The 19,279-nt window shown below is 46.0% G+C and overlaps 1 protein-coding gene across 5 annotated transcripts in view; it reads left to right on the forward strand.

The window, feature by feature from the left end:
- Positions 1 to 19,279, forward strand: part of GNAS (GNAS complex locus) — a 250,708-nt gene that overhangs the window by 135,047 nt on the left and 96,382 nt on the right. For all 5 annotated transcript variants that reach the window (XM_048496273.1, XM_048496275.1, XM_048496276.1 and 2 more), the window contains exons 3-4: positions 15,454 to 15,508; positions 15,623 to 15,742. In XM_048496273.1, coding sequence (XP_048352230.1) covers positions 15,454 to 15,508; positions 15,623 to 15,742 — 175 coding nt within the window. The remainder of the gene's footprint in view (positions 1 to 15,453; positions 15,509 to 15,622; positions 15,743 to 19,279) is intronic.

Below are 19,279 nucleotides of genomic sequence, written 5' to 3' on the forward strand. Positions count from 1 at the left end.
CTGCGTGCCCGTAGTGAGCAGAAGAAGGAGAGTTTGGATTTATACCCCCCCCTTCTCTCCTGTAAGGAGACTCAAGGTGGCTTACAAGCTCCTTTCTTTTCCCCACCAACTGGCACCTTGTGAGGTAGATGGGGCTGAAAGAGTTCTGAGAGAACTGTGGCAAGCCCAAGATCACCCAGCAGGTTCCATTCGTAGCAGCAGGGAAACAAACCTGGTTTACCAGATTAGAGTCCGACGCTCGTGTGGAGGAGTGGGGCATCAAACCTGGTTCTCCAGATTAGAGGCCACCTGCTCTTAATCACTACACCACACTGGCTCTATCTCCAAGCAAGTGAGCGGCTGATAAGGTGCCCATAAGTGCCTCAGCATTCCTGTATTATTTCACTGTGGTCCGAATGAACACCTAAAGCTATGTTTCTGTGATCACAGCTCTCTCTTCGTTCTGGCTATTCTGGGCCAAGAAAAGAGGATATTTGCTGTGAACACATCTGCTGTAGTGCTGCACTGTGTTTTTGTGACAGAGTAAGCACAGTGAAGGGTTTTGTTTTTTAATTATGAGTCTTTGGCTGTTTCCGCACGGTGGCGGAAACGCAGCTCCACCTGCATGAATTGTGCTGCTGGAGAGGGGGCTATGCACGGAGCCGCCTCTCGATCGGCCCCCTCCACTCACCTTCCTGTCCAGCGTAGCTCTGGAGGGATGCAGGGACCCGCCCACACTGCCCTCCAACCTCCAGGGGTCGGAGGGCAGCGTGGGCGGGTCTCTGCAGCCCTCCAGAGCTACGCTGGACAGGAAGGTGAGTGGAGGAAACAGGAAAAGTGGCGGTGGCCCGCTGGTGCAGTTTGCACTGTGCAGACGGGAAGACTCTGCTTTGCAAAAACCTCGCTTGTGAACGAGGTTTAAAGCGGCACCTTCGCGCCGCTCCGGCGTGGCCAGGACGTCACTGCTGGGATGCAGTAGCGCCTCCTGTGCGAACAGCACCCTAGGGACCGCGTTTTTTCCGTCCCTAGGGCACTGTTATTTGGCGATGTGGAAACGGCCTTTCTCTCTGTGGGGCTTTTTGGTGTTAAAGTGCAAGTGAGAGAGGCATCCGGGTCAGTGAGAAAAGCAACTGGTGAGCAAATGCAGTCTGAATTCTAGTTTGTAAGGCTCTATCAGTCTTTATGGCCATCAGTATTTTGAAAGAACTTTATAAAGTGCTACACCTTGTACTTTGGAGTTTTTTTCTACCTGTATGAACTCTAGTACCCATTTAAATAGCTGTAGAGTTGGACTGTGTTGAAAAGATGCTTTTTCTAGTAGAAATTAAAGCTTGAAAGCTGTAAAAATGTGTCAAGGCTTAATTGCTGGAAAACGGCGCATGATATATGTTCCACTCCCCTCAGAGATTTTGGGAGCAGGAATAGTTTTCTTTTACAGTATCCTAGTGCAGAATCATTGCTGTTAATATCCTTGGTGAAGTTCTGCTTCAGTAATGCATTGCAGTTATAGATGTATAATTAGAATGAGATTTGCTCATTTGTGATCCCTCTGGAAACTCTTATTTAAATTAGAGGGCAGTCTTAATTGGTCAACTAACAGTTTCTTAAAGATTTGGAAGTGAAAGGAAATAAACACCAGATGTAATAATTGAGTGCCAACTGCTTGCTTGCAGCTTTCAAAAAAAATCACAGGCAACAATGACCTGGGTTTTAGATTTCTAGCCCTGGTGGCTAAGAATTAGGTTATTTGGGGTTGATTTAATTGATCAAAATTATCTAAATGTATCGTACCAGCTTCAGAGGATTGCCACGTGAAGTTAACTTCCTTCATGATTTTTCTTGCATTACATACACTGTTCCTATTGTGTGAACAAATGGAGTTGCAGTAATTGAGCTAATTTTCACCGAAAAGAGGGAACGCATATCTGTCTCTGTAAATACTACAGAGCATGGGAATTTTTTGGAATATAATTTCCAGTGTCTAAACATGGGAAGGAACTCTAAAATTAGAGAGACCTGAATCCAAGGAATGGTAATAAATCTCAGAGGTCGTTTGAATAATCTGGGATTGAAAAGATCATATTTAAAGTGCTATTAAAATCTGTTGGGGCAGGAGTATCGTTAGTTCTGGTGGATAGTGGCATACTTAAAAGACTTGTAATAAATACTTTAAATGAATGCAACTTCTTACTTAGTTTTGACAACCTTGTTCTTTTCCTTCTCCTGGTGTTGCTGGGGCTCTGCTCATACAAAAGACAGGGGGAAACAGTTTCATTTTCCTTCCCCACAGATGCCTTCCCAGCCATACAGCTGTTGAATCACAGGGTTCCCACAATCCTGTGAATAAACTTTCCGTGGTCAGAGAAGGCCAATGCTGGTGGTAAGCCAGAAGGATTGATGATAAGCATTGGATTCAACCCGTAATTGTAATGGTTTTATAGCATTCTTGATTGTTCAAACTCCGATATTATGCCAGCCATATATGCAGGCGATTTGCTAGGTACAAAAACTACCGGACTACAGCCACACAACCCAGAAAACCCACAACAGCCAATTGTATCTGGCTTTTAGCAGATTCTAGGATGATTTTGTGTAGGTGCCATGTAGTCTACCAAACTAGGCCCCAGTAGCTCTGTTCCACATTGGTATCATACAGAATTTAGACAGGTGAGATGGCTTTAGGCATTTGATAGTCTGGAAGTGTCTAATAGTCATAATAAACTGAGCATTCATCTGTTCAGTTGTTGCAGAATATGCATTTGGATCATTAACTGCACTGACTCCTACTGGTGATTTCTTGCTGCAGGCCCATAAACACTTTGGAGTGAAGTTTCCAACTTCCCACAGAACTGCATCTCTAGAAGCTAAACTGGTCTGCTTAGAAGTCTGAAGCCATCATCTTTGTGCATCTGTTTTGTATCATTGCTTGTGTACTTACTTGTCAGTGCGCTTCGTAACATCCAGAAAACCTGAGATTGCAGCTACCCTGTTTCCCCGAATATAAGACATCCCCGGAAAATAAGATGTAGTAGAGGTTTTGCTGAAGTGCGAAATATAAGGCATCCCCCAAAAGTAAGACGTAGCAAAGTTTTTGTTTGGAAGCATGCCTGACGAACAGGTTACAGAAAAATAAGACATCCCCTGAAAATAAGACATAGCGCATCTTTGGGAGCAAAATTTAATATAAGACACTGTCTTATATTCGGGGAAACACGGTATATATGTATTTCCCAACTTCCTTAAAATATTTTCCCAACTTCCTTAAAATATTATGTATGTCAGTGGTCGCTAACATGATGCCTTTGGGGACCCACTGAGGCCTTTTCTGACACCTACCTAGTTTTTTTTTAAGTAAGGGGGCTTTTGCCCAATAAGGCTTCTGATTGCCCAGTAAGGCTTCTGCTGCCCCGTCGCAAAGATCTGCCCCGTGTTTGAAGTTGAAGTTACAGCAATCATTTTGCAGCTGGCTTGTTGTACCCGCCGTCCTGTGTCAGAATTCCACATGTGCTTGCAGGCTCAACAAGGTTGGGGACCACCGAAATGTGTTTTTAATATGTGGAAGTTGGGTGGGGAATAACTGCGCTGGAAGGGGTTGGTTTTTCCCTCTGAATACTGGTGGCAGCTGTAGAAAATGCTTTGAGAATTTGCATCCGTTTCCAAAGCCCCGGTACTGAGGCTTCGGGTTGAACCAGAAACGTGGTCAAGCAGATGTCCAGGAAAGTGGACATTTTGCTTCTTTGGTTTCACATTTCTGCGTTGAAATTCAAAGGGCTGTTTTCGCAGAAGTGTGCGGGTTGTGTGAATGTCAGAAACCCTGTACTGGTTCTTCTGAAGCTGTTATAGTAGAAGTGTCAAAAGCAAGATGTTGCACATCTGCTTCTACTGTAGGAGTGGGGCATCTTGTGTGGGTGTGATCTCGACCAATTGCAGAGAGGCAGGAAATGATGAAATTCTTCCATGTACTTCCTGTGAGGTCTTGGGGTCACCTTCTCCAGTATTTTCCTGCCTCTGCAGAGAGCAGACGCGTTTTTTGGCTCTGGCAAAAAACCCTATTCATAGTCTGTTTGTGTCAGTCTGTGTTTGTCTGAAGTCCTTAGAGGGGTGAGTAAGCGCCATCCGGCTTGGGGAAGAGTAGTCTAGCCGCCGATGAAAGCAACCTCTTTCCTTCCCACCCACCCCTCCCCCACCCCTTGGCAAATAGAACGTTGGCAAATAGACAGTTAATCATGGACGCGAGGTCCTTTTCGCCTCGAAGCAGCGAAACCTTTGTTAGCTCAGCGGGCGGAGCGCACACGCTCCGCAAAGTCAGGCGGCCATAAAGAAGGGAGAAGCTCCACTCAAACGGGCCGCGAACGCAGCGCGCGGGAAAATCTGGCGCCTCCGAGCATGCGCAGTCATCCCAACCCGCCAAGAAAAAGAAAAAGACTAAAACGGCCGGGAGTCTAGCGCCTTCCCAGGGTGCGTCCTTAACCGGAGACTCCATAGCCGACTCCTCCGGCCTTCCCAGGGCCTCGGAGCAGTCGTGCTACACCTCAAGCGGGCCCCCCGATCAACTGGTTCTTCCCTGTGCCCCTAACAGGCAAGACCCACAGGATCCTGAACGGGGAGATTCTAACACTGGGCAGTTAACTCCAGCCTCCTCCTGGATGAACGTGCCCCCTGCAGTTTTCGCTGAGTTCCTTAGAACAGAGATAGACAAAGCTCTTGATGCAAGAGATCAAAGAACAGCTAATGCCCGCTCCTCTACTCGGTCCCATAGATCCCGCAGTCCCCATCGAGAGGACTCCGGCTCCTACAGAAGGGACCCCTTAGCCCTACCTAATGAGGAGGAAGAAGAATTATCCAGTTTAGACGGCTCTGATGGGGGAGAAAAATTCTCTGACACAGAGGAAACCCCTGAGCCAGCTGTAGAACAATCCATACAGTTCTTTAAACTGGAAGAAATCCAATCCTTAATTTCTAAAACTATCTCCACTCTGGATTTACGCGACCCTGAGGACGCGGAAGAACAAATTCCCCAGCCTTCCATTAACGCTTCCAACAAGCCAATCAAGGGCTATCCAAAAGGCACATCATCCTACTTCCCTGCTGATAGGGAGGGCGACAAGTATTTCCCTGTTCCTGAATGCTTTGTTAAAAGGATTCATAGGGAATGGCTCAATCCCACTGCCCACAAGGGCTTGCCCCCTAATTTTAAGAAAAAATATCTGATGCCTCAGCAGTTTCACGTCCTCCTCCAGAATCCTCCAGTTGATGCCCCTGTGTCCATCCTACATTCCGGGGCACTGGTAGCCAAATAGAGGGGGGGCAATATCAAGGACCCGCTTGATAGGAGGTCTGAAGCAGCGCTTCGTAGATCCCATGAGTGGTTGGCGGCAGCCATCAAAACTCTTACGCCCTCCTCCACAGTGGCCAGAGCCTCCATGGTGTGGCTCAAACGTCTCCTGGAGATGATTCCAGTCGAAGCAAAAGGCATCAGAGAAGGCATCGAAAGGGTCCTTTCTGCAAATTCCTTCATAGCAGATGCCACCTTCGACGCCATGTCACTGGTAGCGAGATCCTTAGCCTCTAACATGATAGCAAGACGCAACGCCTGGATTTGCCCATGGCAAGCGGACATACAATCTAAACACGTAGTGGCTGGTTATTCATTCTATGGAGGGGCCCTATTTGGCAAAGAATTGGACGAAGTCCTTGTCCAAACCAAGGACAACAAAAAGACGATGCCAAAATCTGTCCGGGCACCCGACAGGTCCTCTACCAACAGCAAGTTTACCTTCCGGTCCCACAAATCCTTACCCCCACACGCATAGCGAGACGGGCAAAGACCACACTGGCAGAATCAACATTCCTTTCGGAACTACAAACAGTCCTTCAAACAATACAACAAGCCGGGCAAGTCCTTCAACTCCAATAAGAACAAGCAATGACGATCAAAGCATCCCGGTGGGAGGCCGTCTCCAACACTTTCAGCACCGTTGGCAGGGAAACCACGTGGACAGGTGGACAAAGGAAGTCATCTCCACAGGTTATGTGATAGAATTCAACGTTATTCCACATCACCACCTGTTCATTTCGCCGCTCTCAAAGGATCCGGCCAAAGCCAGCAGAACTCTGGAGGCGGTTTCCCACCTAACCAAGATCCAAGCCATCGAACCTGTACCGACAGCGGAACGTTTCTCAGGGACATATTCACATTTCTTTACAGTCCCCAAAAGAAATGGGGACTGGAGAGCAATCCTCAACCTGAAGCGCATCAACAAATTCATTCGGGTCCCCAAATTCAGGATGGAAACCCTTCGGTCTATCACGGCAACTCTTTGCCATCAAGATCTGCTGACTTCGTTAGATCTGACCGAAGCCTATTTGCACATCCCTATTCACAACTCTCACAGAAAGTACCTGAGATTCGCCATACAGGATCAACATTATCAATTCAAGACGTTGCCATTCGGACTAGCCACGGCCCCAAGAACCTTCTCCAAGGTACTATTGGCTCCAGTCATCATGTTGAGGGAACAGGGGATACACGTCTACCCCTACCTCGACGATCTGCTGATTCGTTCACGCTCCGTCCCCAAGGCCATCGCCGACATCGAGGTAGTGCAAGAAACCCTAGCACAGCATGGCTTTATCGTAAACAAAGAAAAAAGCTCTTTCATTCCCTCCACACGGCTAGAACACCTAGGCGCAGTGCTGGACACGGTACAAGACTCCCTTTTCATACCAGAAGAGAAGGTAGAAAGAATCAGGAAAACGACATTACTAGTCATGTCCAACAGAAGATCGTCCTTGCTAAAACTGGCAAGTCTGCTGGGAACCTTCATCTCAGTAATCGACCTGACCCAGTGGGCACGTTTTCACGCGAGACCGCTCCAACGATTCCTCCGTGCATACCAGCTCGACATTATTGCCAAGAAAGACAGAAAATTGACCATCCCCCCAAGAGTCCGTCTCAGCCTTCTCTGGTGGACAAACCGCTCCAACCTCAGACGGGAAAACGTTATCTACATGCTCATCGAGCTCAAGTCTTCACAGACGCCAGCCTTCAGGGCTGGGGGGCCACACTCCAGTCAAATGTATGTCCAGGGAACTTGGTCTCCGGAAGAATCTCGGCTCCACATCAATGTGTTGGAAACTTCGAAGCGATCTTCCTTGCCCTTCAACATTTCCGGCCACAAATTCGTCACCAACATGTCATCATAAGAACAGACAATGTTGCCGCGAAGATGTACATCAACAACCAGGGCGGCTCCAGATCAGCAAGGCTCCACTCGGAAGCAACAAAACTCCTCCGATGGGCCGAGGAGAACTTGGTATCGCTAGAAGCCCTACACATCAGAGGAGTCCAGAATCTAGAGGCGGATTGGCTCAGCAGACAGAATCTGTGCGAAATCGAATGGCGACTTGATCCACGGGTCTTCTTCAAGATATGCAACACCTTCGGCACCCGGAGGTAGACCTGTTTGCCTCTCAGAAGAACCATCAACTTCCAAAGTTCATGACCCGACACTACCATCCACAGGCAGTAGCAACGGACGCCCTGAACGCGATATGGCCTCCAAATCTTCTCTATGCATTCCCCCTTTCCCCCTGATCCCTCGGCTCCTGCGCAGGATCATATCCGGCCTTTGGTGATCCTTGTAGCCCCCAGATGGCCCAGGAGACCCTGGTTCACCACCATCCTGGAACTGGCCATCGCAGAACCACTGACTCTGCCAATCACTTCCGACTTCCTGACGCAGGGCCCCATCATACATCCCGATCCCGCTTGGTTCAAGCTGACCGCATGGCTCTTGAACGGGCAAACCTTAGGATAAAGGGGTACTTGGAAGAAGTAACATCTACAATCGGAACAGCCAGGCGCAGGTCGAGGGTCAATATCTACAACTGTTCATGGAAGGCCTACGTCAGGTGGTGCCATCGCAAACGACTCGACCCCACGGAACCATCCATCACCGTTATCTTGGAGTTCCTGCAACAGGGCTACTCAATGGGACTCAAGTGTTCCACCTTACGCAGACAATTGGCAGCTCTTGCTACCGTCTATCCCTTGTGTGGGCGACACCCCCATCACCAGACATCCGGACGTTCTGAACTTCCTAAGAGGGGTAAAATTGTCCCAACCTGCGGTAGTCCACAGGTTCCCCTCTTGGCGCCTCAACGCTGTCCTGTCGGCACTCACTAGGTCCCGTTCGAACTCCATTCAAACTGTACACATCAAATGGGTAAGAATGAAAACGTTATTCTTAATTGCAATAACATCGGCCAGAGGAGTGGCTGAACTTGGCGCCCTTTCAATAAACTCAAAATTCCTGCGTGTTCCATAAGGATAGAGTATGTCTTCGTTACAGATCCAACTTTCATTCCGAAGGTTAACTCCCCTTTCCACGTGCGCCAGGAGATGCGTCGTTCCCCAACTTCATGCCGAACCCCTCTCATCCCAAAGAAAAATCGTTGCACACATTGGACGTTCGACGGGCCTTATAAGCATACATAATAAGAACGGAGGAGTTACGCAAATCAGAGAGTATGTTCATCGACATTAGCCCGCCCAACTTGGGAGCGCCAAATGTCCAAGGCAGCAATCAGTAGGTACCCTGAAAGCCTGTATATGCGAAGCATACAAAGCTTCTGACTTACCGGTCCCTCAGGGAGTCACAGCTCACTCAGTTAAGCAATGCTGCGACCAACGCAGCCTTCGAAATCAGGCATCGGTGGAAGACATCTGCAAAGCTGCCACCTGGTCTTCCATTTCCACCTTCATCACGTCATTATAAAATTCGGTCCCTGGCCTCGGCAGAATCAGCCTTTGGCAAAGGGTACTGGAAAGTATCATCGGGGACTAATGGAAACCCACCCGAATTCGGGACACTGCTTCGGGGAGGTCCCACACAAGATGCCCCACTCCTACAGTAGAAGGATCCATTGGATACTCACCGTGAAGGGTCTTTCTACTGTAGGTAAGTGGGGCATCTTGGCCCTCCCTAGTTCCATTTGTTTCCCGATGTTACTCTCTCAGTTATCAACTAAATTCATGTTTTCAGACTGTTCAACGTTTAGGGTTGTCGTTGTTGTCGTCACTGTTCTAGTGATCCTAGTTATTGCCGAGCCGTTGTTTTTCCTTCCGTGTTTTTGGTTATATGTTCCTGTTACTTAAGTGCTATACTACTATGCCAGGCGGGGGTACTGAAGAAGGTGACCCCAAGACCTCACAGGAAGTACATGGAAGAATTTCATCATTTCCTGCCTCTCTGCAATTGGTCGAGATCACACCCACACAAGATGCCCCACTTACCTACAGTAGAAAGACCCTTCACGGTGAGTATCCAATGGATCCTTCTTGGCTCATATGGCAACATTAGAAAACAAAACAACCTCTCCCCCCTCCCCCCCAGCCCCTTTAATATTCTGTGACATACTGGATCTTGCATATGCAGGCCAGTATTCCATACTCCATTCTTCTGCAGTCTGCATTGCTAGTTGTGCAGAAGGATGGCGTATGGAAGATTGGCTAGTATATTCAAGACTCGGTGTATGTATAAGCTCCTTTACTTGTGCTTCAGACTAGTTTATAATGCTAAATTTTGACTGTGGGTTAAATAAAACCCCACTCCAAAATGCCTGCAATTCAAATCCAATTAAAAATCCTGGCAGATAAAAACCAACTTAAAGTATCGCTTAAAAGCGGTACACGGAGACAGAAAGCTCTTCAAGTCCGTCTTCAGATATGCACATTCTCTTCTACCTGTCTTGGTACTGCTCTGCCAGGATGAGAGATGCTTATTACATTTCTGGAACAAATTACTGGTTATATGATTATTTGAGTGAACAAGCGGAAAGTCTATTGTGTATTTTTGAGAGCTTTGTAATTTATGTTGTTTTTTGTAAATTATATTGTTGGTTGTTGAATTGAAAAATACTTCTGTCAGATGTATGTAGAGATTTCTCTCGGTAATTGAGAGAGGTTTCTAATGAAATGTCACATGCACCAGCCCTCATGGGCCGGTCTCTGGATGAAATGCTAAGGGCATAAGTGTCAAACACGCGGCCCTCCAGATGTTATGAACTACAGTTCCCATCATCCCCTGCCAGCATGATGCTGGCAGGGGATGATGGGAACTGTAGTCCATAAAATCTGGAGGGCCGTGAGTTTGACACATATGGCTTAGGCTGGGCCTCTGCCTAGCCTGTTTCAGGTGGACTGTCACACTTCCACTCCTCATTGTGCAGGCTGCTTTTCTATTTTAGCAAGAAATGTCACAATTATGTATTTTGAATTTTGCAGAAGGAGGGGTCAGCTTTCCTAGTTTATAGCCCCTCCTGAGGGCTACTCAGTCAGTGCTGTTTATAGCCCCTTCTGCAGCTAGACACATGGACAGGTTTCCTCTGAGCTTGTTTCAGAGGATCAATAAGATTGTAGGGTTGGCCAAACGGCTGCTTCCTTAGCAGCCTCTCTGTTACGTGTTTATTTAATAAAATATACCCCTCCCCCCCTTTCCTCTTGGCTCACCCATAAAATTATTTCATTAAAAAAAAATTTGCAGCCAGAACTTGCCGGAATGCAGTTGAGACTTTTTTTTAAAACGGAGATTTAGAAGTTCAGACATTTTATTACAATGATACCCTGTTTACCTCCGAACAAGAAAGCGATCTGGCAACGTACTTTAGAAACGAGGAGTCAAGATCACGCTCTTGCTAAAATTATGCAAGTCAGCAGGCTGAAAGAATTTTATTGCTTTGCTCGCCCCCCCCCCCCCCCAAAAGCGTTGTTTTGTAAGTCCTTGAGCTAAAGCTGTTACTAAATAGCACTTGAAGGTAAGGTACCAGCCAAACTGTTGACGTAACTCACCCTTTAGGGCTCTGGGCTTTCCATTGTCATGGAAAACCTACACTTTGTAAACATTACAAACACAAAACGAGATATGTTGATTGCTGTGTAATAAGACACTTTGTTTACGGAGCACGCCATGGGACCACAGTAACACAAACAGAAACAGGGATTGGAGCACTGCATTTGTAAAGACAGTGATGATCCCCTCGCAGTTATGGCTGCAGGAATTTTTCACTACTCTGAAAATGCATCATCATTTAATCTTTCCCTCAGTAGCTTTGAACGCTGGTAAAAGCTTTGAATAAAAGAAAATCGTCTACAAATTGGAATACACGGCAGGTTTTCAAAATGCCCCGCTGTATCCCTGTGCTTGAATAGTTTTAAAGGAGCAGCAGTGGCGTAGGAGGTTAAGAGCTCGTGTATCTAATCTGGAGGAACTGGGTTTGACTCCCAGCTCTGCCGCCTGAGCTGTGGAGGCTTATCTGGGGAATTCAGATTAGCCTGTACACTCCCACACACGCCAGCTGGGTGACCTTGGGCTAGTCACAGTTCTTCGGAGCTCTCTCAGCCCCACCTACCTCACAGGGTGTTTGTTGTAAGGGGGGAAGGGCAAGGAGATTGTAAGCCCCTTTGAGTCTCCTGCAGGAGAGAAAGGGGAGATATAAATCCAAACTCTTCTTCTTCTTCTAAAGTATTTTGAACAGTGGTAAATAAGTCACAACGTACTGGAATATAAATATGCAGCGAGAAATTACACCAGTGGGCATTACAGATCTAACTGGGCTTGATGGTGCCTGGGAATGCCAGCTCTCTGCAGTGTGTGGTGTTGGCAGATTTCATTTGGGTTTTTTTTGAGCTGCGCCTACTTGGCCAGATCGTTTTCATACATCATAGGCTAGTATCCTCTTATCAGTGCCTGAGACGTGTCAATCGTTCTGCAGCTGGAGGTTATGTAAGTTTTGAACCACAGCTCATTTAAGCCATAGCTCTTGAACATCAGCTGGTTTGGCGATCTGGCAATCCCTCGAGGCATTTGTTGGAATATTTCATGTAATGTGCCGGCAAGTTGCAGCCTACGTATGGTGACTCCATAGAGTTTTTGAGGCAAGAAATGATCAGAGGTGGTTTGCCATTGGCCCTTTCCGCACAGAGCAGATAACAGGTTCTCAGAATATTTGCAAAACTATCTTTTCTGTGGGTTTTGTCCACATTCTGCCTTTTAAAACGTTCTGCAGACATTGTAGTTCATCAGAACAAAACATTTTAGGTAGTTTTGCACAGAAAACATTTTCAAGTTTCAAGGTTTCTTAAAACAACATTCTTGCATGGATTTGATGCATTGACAATCTGAATGTTCGAAGGCATGCTGACTTTCTGATCATCTGATTGGATATTAGTGTTGTCGCCTCTTCTCCTTAGAGTCTGTTGGTCAGTCCAGCGTAGGGGCTTTCCCCTAAAATTGAGTAAGAGGCCTAGGACGTAATGTATCAACGTAGTATTTGTGCAGATCCTAGCAGGGCCGCCTTTTGAATCTGACAGATGCTGATATTGTCGATTTGGAAATGTTTCAAGTGCAGCTCTAGTGTTTTCAGAATGGCTCCCGGGGCGCTGATTACCACGAAGACGACTTCAGCTGGTTTGTGCCATAGTTTCTGAATCTTTGTTTTCAAATCATGATATTTAGTGACCTTCACATGTTTTTTTCATCGACCCTGCTGTCATCAGGTATTGCTGGGTTGATAATGGTCGCTTTCTTATCCTTGATCACTGTGATGTCCACTGTGATGTCACTGTGGTGTCATGCACCAACACTTTTGTTCATTTGGATTTGAAAGTCCCACAAGATCTGGACCTTCTCATTTTCTCTGGACAATGTTCCCACCAGTGTTTAGCTGTTCTTATGTTGTAATTCTTGCACAAATTCCAGTGGATCATCTTGGCCACTGAATTGTTTTCCCACCAGTTTTCAACTGTTCTTATGTTGTAATTTCATTGTTATCAGTATTATTATTATTATTATTATTATTATTATTATTATTATTATTATTATTATTATTATTATTATTATTATTATTATTATTATTATTATTATTATTAAATTCAATTTGTTCTCATCCAATAATCTCATGACTGGTTGCAATACAAAGCATGATAAAATCCTATTTGGTACCCTTATAAAAACAATCCTAGAACTACCCCCCCCCCCACCTCCCTCCGTTGTGGATGAAAGTATATAGGATGCGTCGAGGCCACACACACACACACACACACCAGTAGGGACAATCAGCCGAATGCCCAAGAATTCTCAGGTGAAAGGGTGCCGAAATTCCAGATTAATCGAAACAGATTTCAAACTCCCATATTTCTCAGATTCTTCTCTCCTGAGAGCACCCAGTTCCTGTCTCCCCACTACATACTATCACAGCTGTCAGAAACTTGTTACACACTGTTTGGTTTGCTCTACTGCAGTCTGTCCTGCCATGAGCTGGGTGGCCCAATCTGATCAGACCTCAGAAGCTAAGCAGGGTCGGCTGTATTTAGTACTTGGATGGGAGACCACCAAACAGGTCCAGCGTTGGCACTGGCAAAACCACCTCTGCAGTCTCCTGGCTTGAAATTTCTATACCTGAACTTGGCTGCAATTTGATGTCACTTCCCATCACCTGCGCAGTCTGTGCTATGCTGCTGTCTGAAATAAATGTCCTACTAGAATGGACCGTCTGACCATAAATTTCTTACGTTTAAGAATTGTTTAACGAATGTGGTGCTTCTGATTGTGTTTATTATAGCATATTCACAAGTCAACATAAATGAACTATGATACCTTGAGATTCCACTGCAAAAGGGATATAGTGTAAGGAATATGGGATAACCAAGGAAGAGTTTGGTCTGGTGTTGTACTGTTGTTGTTTTTTAAAAAAAGGTCTTGCTATATATATGTGTGTGTGTGTGCGCGCGCGTTCGTGTGTGTGTGTGTGTGTGTGTGTGTATTTGCTTCTGTTCTAAGTGAACTTCACTAGCTGCAGGATACTCTATTCTAGATCAGTGGTTCCCAACCTTTTTGATGTTGTGGTGACTCATGTCCAATTTTACTTGGTATGATGACCCACTTTTAAAAAAATCATGTGCAAATTAGTAAAACTGCAGAAGCCCATCACCCACACATTGGGGAATGCCTGCTATAGATGGTCTTGGCGTTCAGGCTTTTACATGGGGTATCAGCCCTGACCTGAGGTTTCAGTTCAAAGATTTAGAGGAGAGGGCTGAAAACTTAAAAGAACGACAGTAAAGTGCAGAAATGTGTTTGTGAGAGCAGGGTAACATTTTTAAAGGATGTGTTCTCAGAAGAAAAATACAGGTGGAATAGGGACAGTTTGCGTGCGTCTGGTTGCTCCTTTTTGTTTTGTTGAAAAAATACGTCGTTTTCAAGAAGCATTTCTCTCTGTCACTTTTCTGCATGCCCCCCTCAGTAGAAGTCACTTGTAAAGAGGAGACTTTTCTTGGTTCTCAGGTATACAGGTGGTGAAAGTGTTTGGTGCAGACAATAATCACACACGATTTTCAGAATATAAAAATAACCAGTTCTTTACACCAAGAGTGAAAAGTCCCTGGGCTGCAGCCATTTAGTCACGTGTGTGTGTGTGTGGGGGGGGAATTGCCCCCCTCCTTCCCCCAGGTCCACAATGTGATGATGACTTTGAGATGACCTGGTGCAAAAAAAAAAGTTGTTTGGTTGTGGTGGGGGAGGATGGCCGCCCATGGTGGGGGAGGAAAACTCAGATTTTGCACCGGGCTACATTTTCTGCTTTACACCATGAAACTTTAAAAACCACAAAAGATAACTGAAAACAGACTTCTGTTGTTCTGTTTTCTTTTCTTTAAAAAAAAAAAGACACAAATGGTTCCTTGAAGTCTTGCACCTCTTTAAGTTCTACTGGCCCTGATCTATTTTCCTGGGATTTTTAAAGAGCCTGTTTGTGAGAGGTGGTGTTCTTGTCAATTACAGTAATAAAGCCTTCCAAGAGAAACGGTAAACGATTTAACATTCTACCCAAGTGTTTCAAGTAGCGTGCGTTTCATTTAGTCAAGGGTTATATGGCAGCTAGAGGTGAACCTGTCTTCATCCTTTCATCTTCTCCCTATTACCCGTAAGATTATGACCTGCAGCCTTTTGCCAGGTCAGATCGAGATGAGCCCAGTGTGGTCTGTGCTTGCAGTTTTGGGGAATTTAAGAAGAGAATCGTTACCCTGGAGGACCTTTTTACCCAAAGACACAGGAAACCAAACCAGTGGTTTCTATAGGCAAAGCAAGAACGGCACTTCTGGTCTTTCCCATTCTGATAAAAGATTAGCTGTGTTATGTTTTTTGTTTTGTTTGACAATGCAGCAGATGATTTCCTCTTTCTAAGTTTACGCAACCTAGTTACGCTGCCATAGATTTACTACGACAAAAAGCAGTCTGACCTTGCAACTGAGGTTCCTTCACCCCCCACTCGGCCCCAGGTGTTGTGGTTCAGTGTGCCCATGGCATTCGGTGTCTGGTTAGAAGATTTATTGACGACTACGTGTCTTGTTCTTCCCTTCAAGGATTGTCGGTTCATGATCCAGAAATGTAATTTGCTATGTTTTCTTGGTTACAGGGAGAAAAAAATGAAAATTCAGGATATCAAAAACAATATTAAAGAAGCTATAGAGGTAAGCCTACACGTTCGCTGTTGTTGTTTTTTGTATGTTTGTTTTGCTGGTTGCTTTGAATTGGTCTCGTAATTCATCACTAACTGGTCGCTTTTTGAAATCCGTTTTCTACAGACAATAGTGACAGCAATGGGGAATCTGGCACCACCGGTCGAGCTAGCCAATCCAGAGAACCAATTCCGAATCGACTATATATTAAACTTAGCAAACCAGATAGATTTTGACTTCCCACCAGTAAGTATAAATTCCTATTGACCATAGAATTACATTGGATTTGTACTTAGATTTGCATTGGAAAGATATGATTTACCAACACGTCCAGTTAAGGAATATTCCAATACCATTCCAATATGTGTGACTTTTTCGATGGTCAAGCATAGATCTGCAGATGGGTCATACGTACGCCTTTGTGTAAGCCATCTTTCGTCCACAGTTGTTGGATATTTTTGGGTGGTCCAGAAGCTCTGCTGTCAAGGGTGTGTGTGTGTCTGTTCAAACCTGGCTTACAGCTTAAAAATAAAAGCAGTGCAGTAGTTTAAGTCGAGGGTGCATGCACAGTGGATGGAACAATGCCATTGTCATATAATATAGTCCCTGCAAATTCCAGGATCCTTTGGTGTGGTACCTGTGAAGGTATGGGGCAAAGCCCCTGTAGCAGAGTAGCACAATACACTGGAACACAGTAGGAAGTCAGACGCACACAGCAGCTCAGCTTCACAGAAGCAGTCCTACTTTTATTCATTCACAAGTATAGCTCACACAGACAAAGTGCTCTGCCAGGCAGTGCGAAGACAAGTGTCTCACAGACCTAAGTACGCTGCAGCCTTATATCTGGTTTACTGGCCAATCACAGTTCTTTACCAATTAAACCTAGAATGAGTCTGTGTCATGTGATATCTGTCAGTTAGATTTTGATGATCAGACACCAGTTACAACAGTGCTCTGACAGTACCTCCCGCTAGCCGTCACCTCTCACCCTTAACTTTGAAGAAAAGGTTACTGTCGCATAATGACATCATGGCTATAATAAAGCCCGCGACTCTTTGCTGCTGCTGTTATTATCATCCATAATTTTATAGCGCTGCTGGTCTGCAGAGCAGTTTGCAGCCAACCCCTGTCTCAGATAGACTGTCAGCACAGCGAAGTGGGTAATTAAGTCTTAAGTTAGGATCTCCCGAGCCCATTGAAGTTGTACCGTCAAAGGCTTTCACGACTGGAATCACTAGGACTGTGGTGGCAAACCTTTGGCACTCCAGATGCTATGGACTACAATTCCCATCAGCCCCTGCCAGCAGGGGCTGATGGGGATTGTAGTCCATAACATCTGGGGTGCCAAAGGTTCGCCACCACTGCACTAGGATGTTGTGGGTTTTCCGAAATCACGGTGATGGCAAACCTTTTCGAGACCGAGTGCCCAAACTGCAACCCAAAACCCACTTATTTATCGTAAAGTGCCAACATGGCAATTTAACCTGAATACTGAGGTTTTAGTATAGGAAAAACAGTTGGCTCCAAGGTGCGTGTTACTCGGGAGTAAGCTTGGTGGTAGTCAGTGGCATTGCTGTGAAGCAACTGTGCAACACTTCGAACGGGTGAGTCACGACCCTGGGAGGGTTTACTCAGAAGCAAGCCCCATTGCCAGCAACAAGCTTACTCCCAGGTAAAGGATTGCGCTTTAGTTCTTCCCATGAAAATCAGTAGGGTTTAACAGCACTTAACAGAGTTACCTACACTGCTTCCCCAAAACTAGGCCTAAGATTTAATGCTTATAATCTCCCTGAAATAATTACACTATTATCACATGACGAACTCTGTGCACGCGTGCCCACAGAGAGGGCTCTGAGTGCCACCTCTGGCACCCGTGCCATAGGTTCGCCACTTCACTAGGGTGTGGTGGGTTTTCCTGACGTTTCGCCTGAACCTATGGGTGGCGTCTTCAGAGGATCCTCTGAAGATGCCAGCCACAGATGCAGGCGAAATATCAGGAGAGAATTCTACTGAAACACGGCCATACAACCTGGAAAACCCACAACATCTCATTGAAGTTGTTGGGCTTAGAAGGGCATATGTCTGCTTAGGATGGCACAGAGAGATGTAGGAAACTCAGGGAACCCATGAAGTTGGATTCGGGCTGAACGCTTTTTCTAGTCTACCTACCTGGGAGTTGTTGTAGGTGGTTAACAGTGCCATCTTAGGGAGAGTTACTCCAGTCAAAGCCCGTTCATTTCCTTGGGCTTAAGCTGAAGTAACCTGTTCTCAGTTCAGACTCCATCTCTAAATGTGCCCTCAAGGGGAGGCTCTCTTAGCTTTTCACGTACAATAAGCAAAAAGCGGTCTGCTTTACAGGGCTGTTCTAAAGACGTCAACATAATGCACGTGAAGCATTAAGTGTTATAGGAGTGCTGAGTAAAGAGTCAATAAGTCTTTGTGGAATGAAGGCCATATCTGTTCTGCTTGTGGTTAGCTGCATATTTTTTTCTTTTCGGGCGGAAAAGACCATAACTGGTAATAAGCAAATCAGTTTGATCTCCCATCACAAAATCTGACAGACCAGATTGACTGAGAGCGGCATGCGGCTTCCCCCCCCCCCCCCCGCGCTCTCCTTCCAGTGAACAGTTCAGAAGACATGTTCATGACATGTAAAGATCACTGCATATGCTGTTGACACAGCTCCTAATCAAACGCTTTATCAGTCATTTTTAAAGGGCAGCCGCTCAAGGACTCATTCAGAGTTAATACGCAAGTCACACATTCCGGGAAGGTTTACTTGAGAGTTCAAATGTGTGGATTCTGTGAAATATCAGAAAGGAAGGGTGTGGGGGTGTGAGCTTCCCTTTCGACTTCTGTCGCTGCTAGTACCTGTGCTGTGTTTTATGTCTGCAGGGAAGATGTGGCGTTAAATGCGATCGATGTTTTGATGTATTTAACAGGATTAATGACACACGGCTCCCTGCTCGCTACTTTCTTAAACTTCTAAAAGTAGCTTAAATATTCATCATGGAAAAAAAAAATTTCCATGTTTTAGCTGAGAAACATGATGGTTCGGGGGATACCCATAGACCAGGGATGTCAAACGTGCAGCCCAGGGCCTAGATCAGTGGTGGCGAACCTTTGGCACTCCAGATGTTATGGACTACAATTCCCATCAGCCCCTGCCAGCATGGCCAATTGCAGGCAGGGGCTGATGGGTGTAATCGCATAGCAGCTCTGGAGTGCAAAGGGAACCATGTAGTCCACTGGTTCCCGAGAAGTGCTCCTACTAGATCCATCCCCTTGAGGTGGCTTATCAGCTGGGCAACCCCCCCCCCCTCCCGATTTGGCCTGGCGAAACCCACTGTCTGTGTGACTGCCTCCTCCAGCACTGATCTGGGCTGGTGAGGTTGCTGTGGGCGCAACAGCTATGGCAGGCACCTCTCCCCCCATCAGGGCTCACCAGGTAGGTGATCTGGGCTCACCAGGTAGGGCAGTGCGGCCCTACTACTCAGCCTGACCAAGTTACACATGAGTTTAACGCCCCTGACTTAGCAATACCTCTTGAATAGCTTTCTTTTGTATCAGACCCCTTGCAGCTTTTCTGATTTTCTTTTCCTGTGTTACTCTTGATCCAAATTTGCTTCTAGGAACAGCCAGGTTAAATATTGGGAGGCGAATTTTCTTCTGCTTCTTGACGGCACAAAAGTTCAGTGTTTTGTACTTAGGTGACCTGTAAGTCGCTGCCATCTGGCTCGTTGACAAGAAATTCCTGGTGGACATCAATCCATTGCTCGTTAG

Source organism: Sphaerodactylus townsendi, linkage group LG05 (assembly GCF_021028975.2).
Source record: "Sphaerodactylus townsendi isolate TG3544 linkage group LG05, MPM_Stown_v2.3, whole genome shotgun sequence".
NCBI classification, from domain to species: domain Eukaryota; kingdom Metazoa; phylum Chordata; class Lepidosauria; order Squamata; family Sphaerodactylidae; genus Sphaerodactylus; species Sphaerodactylus townsendi.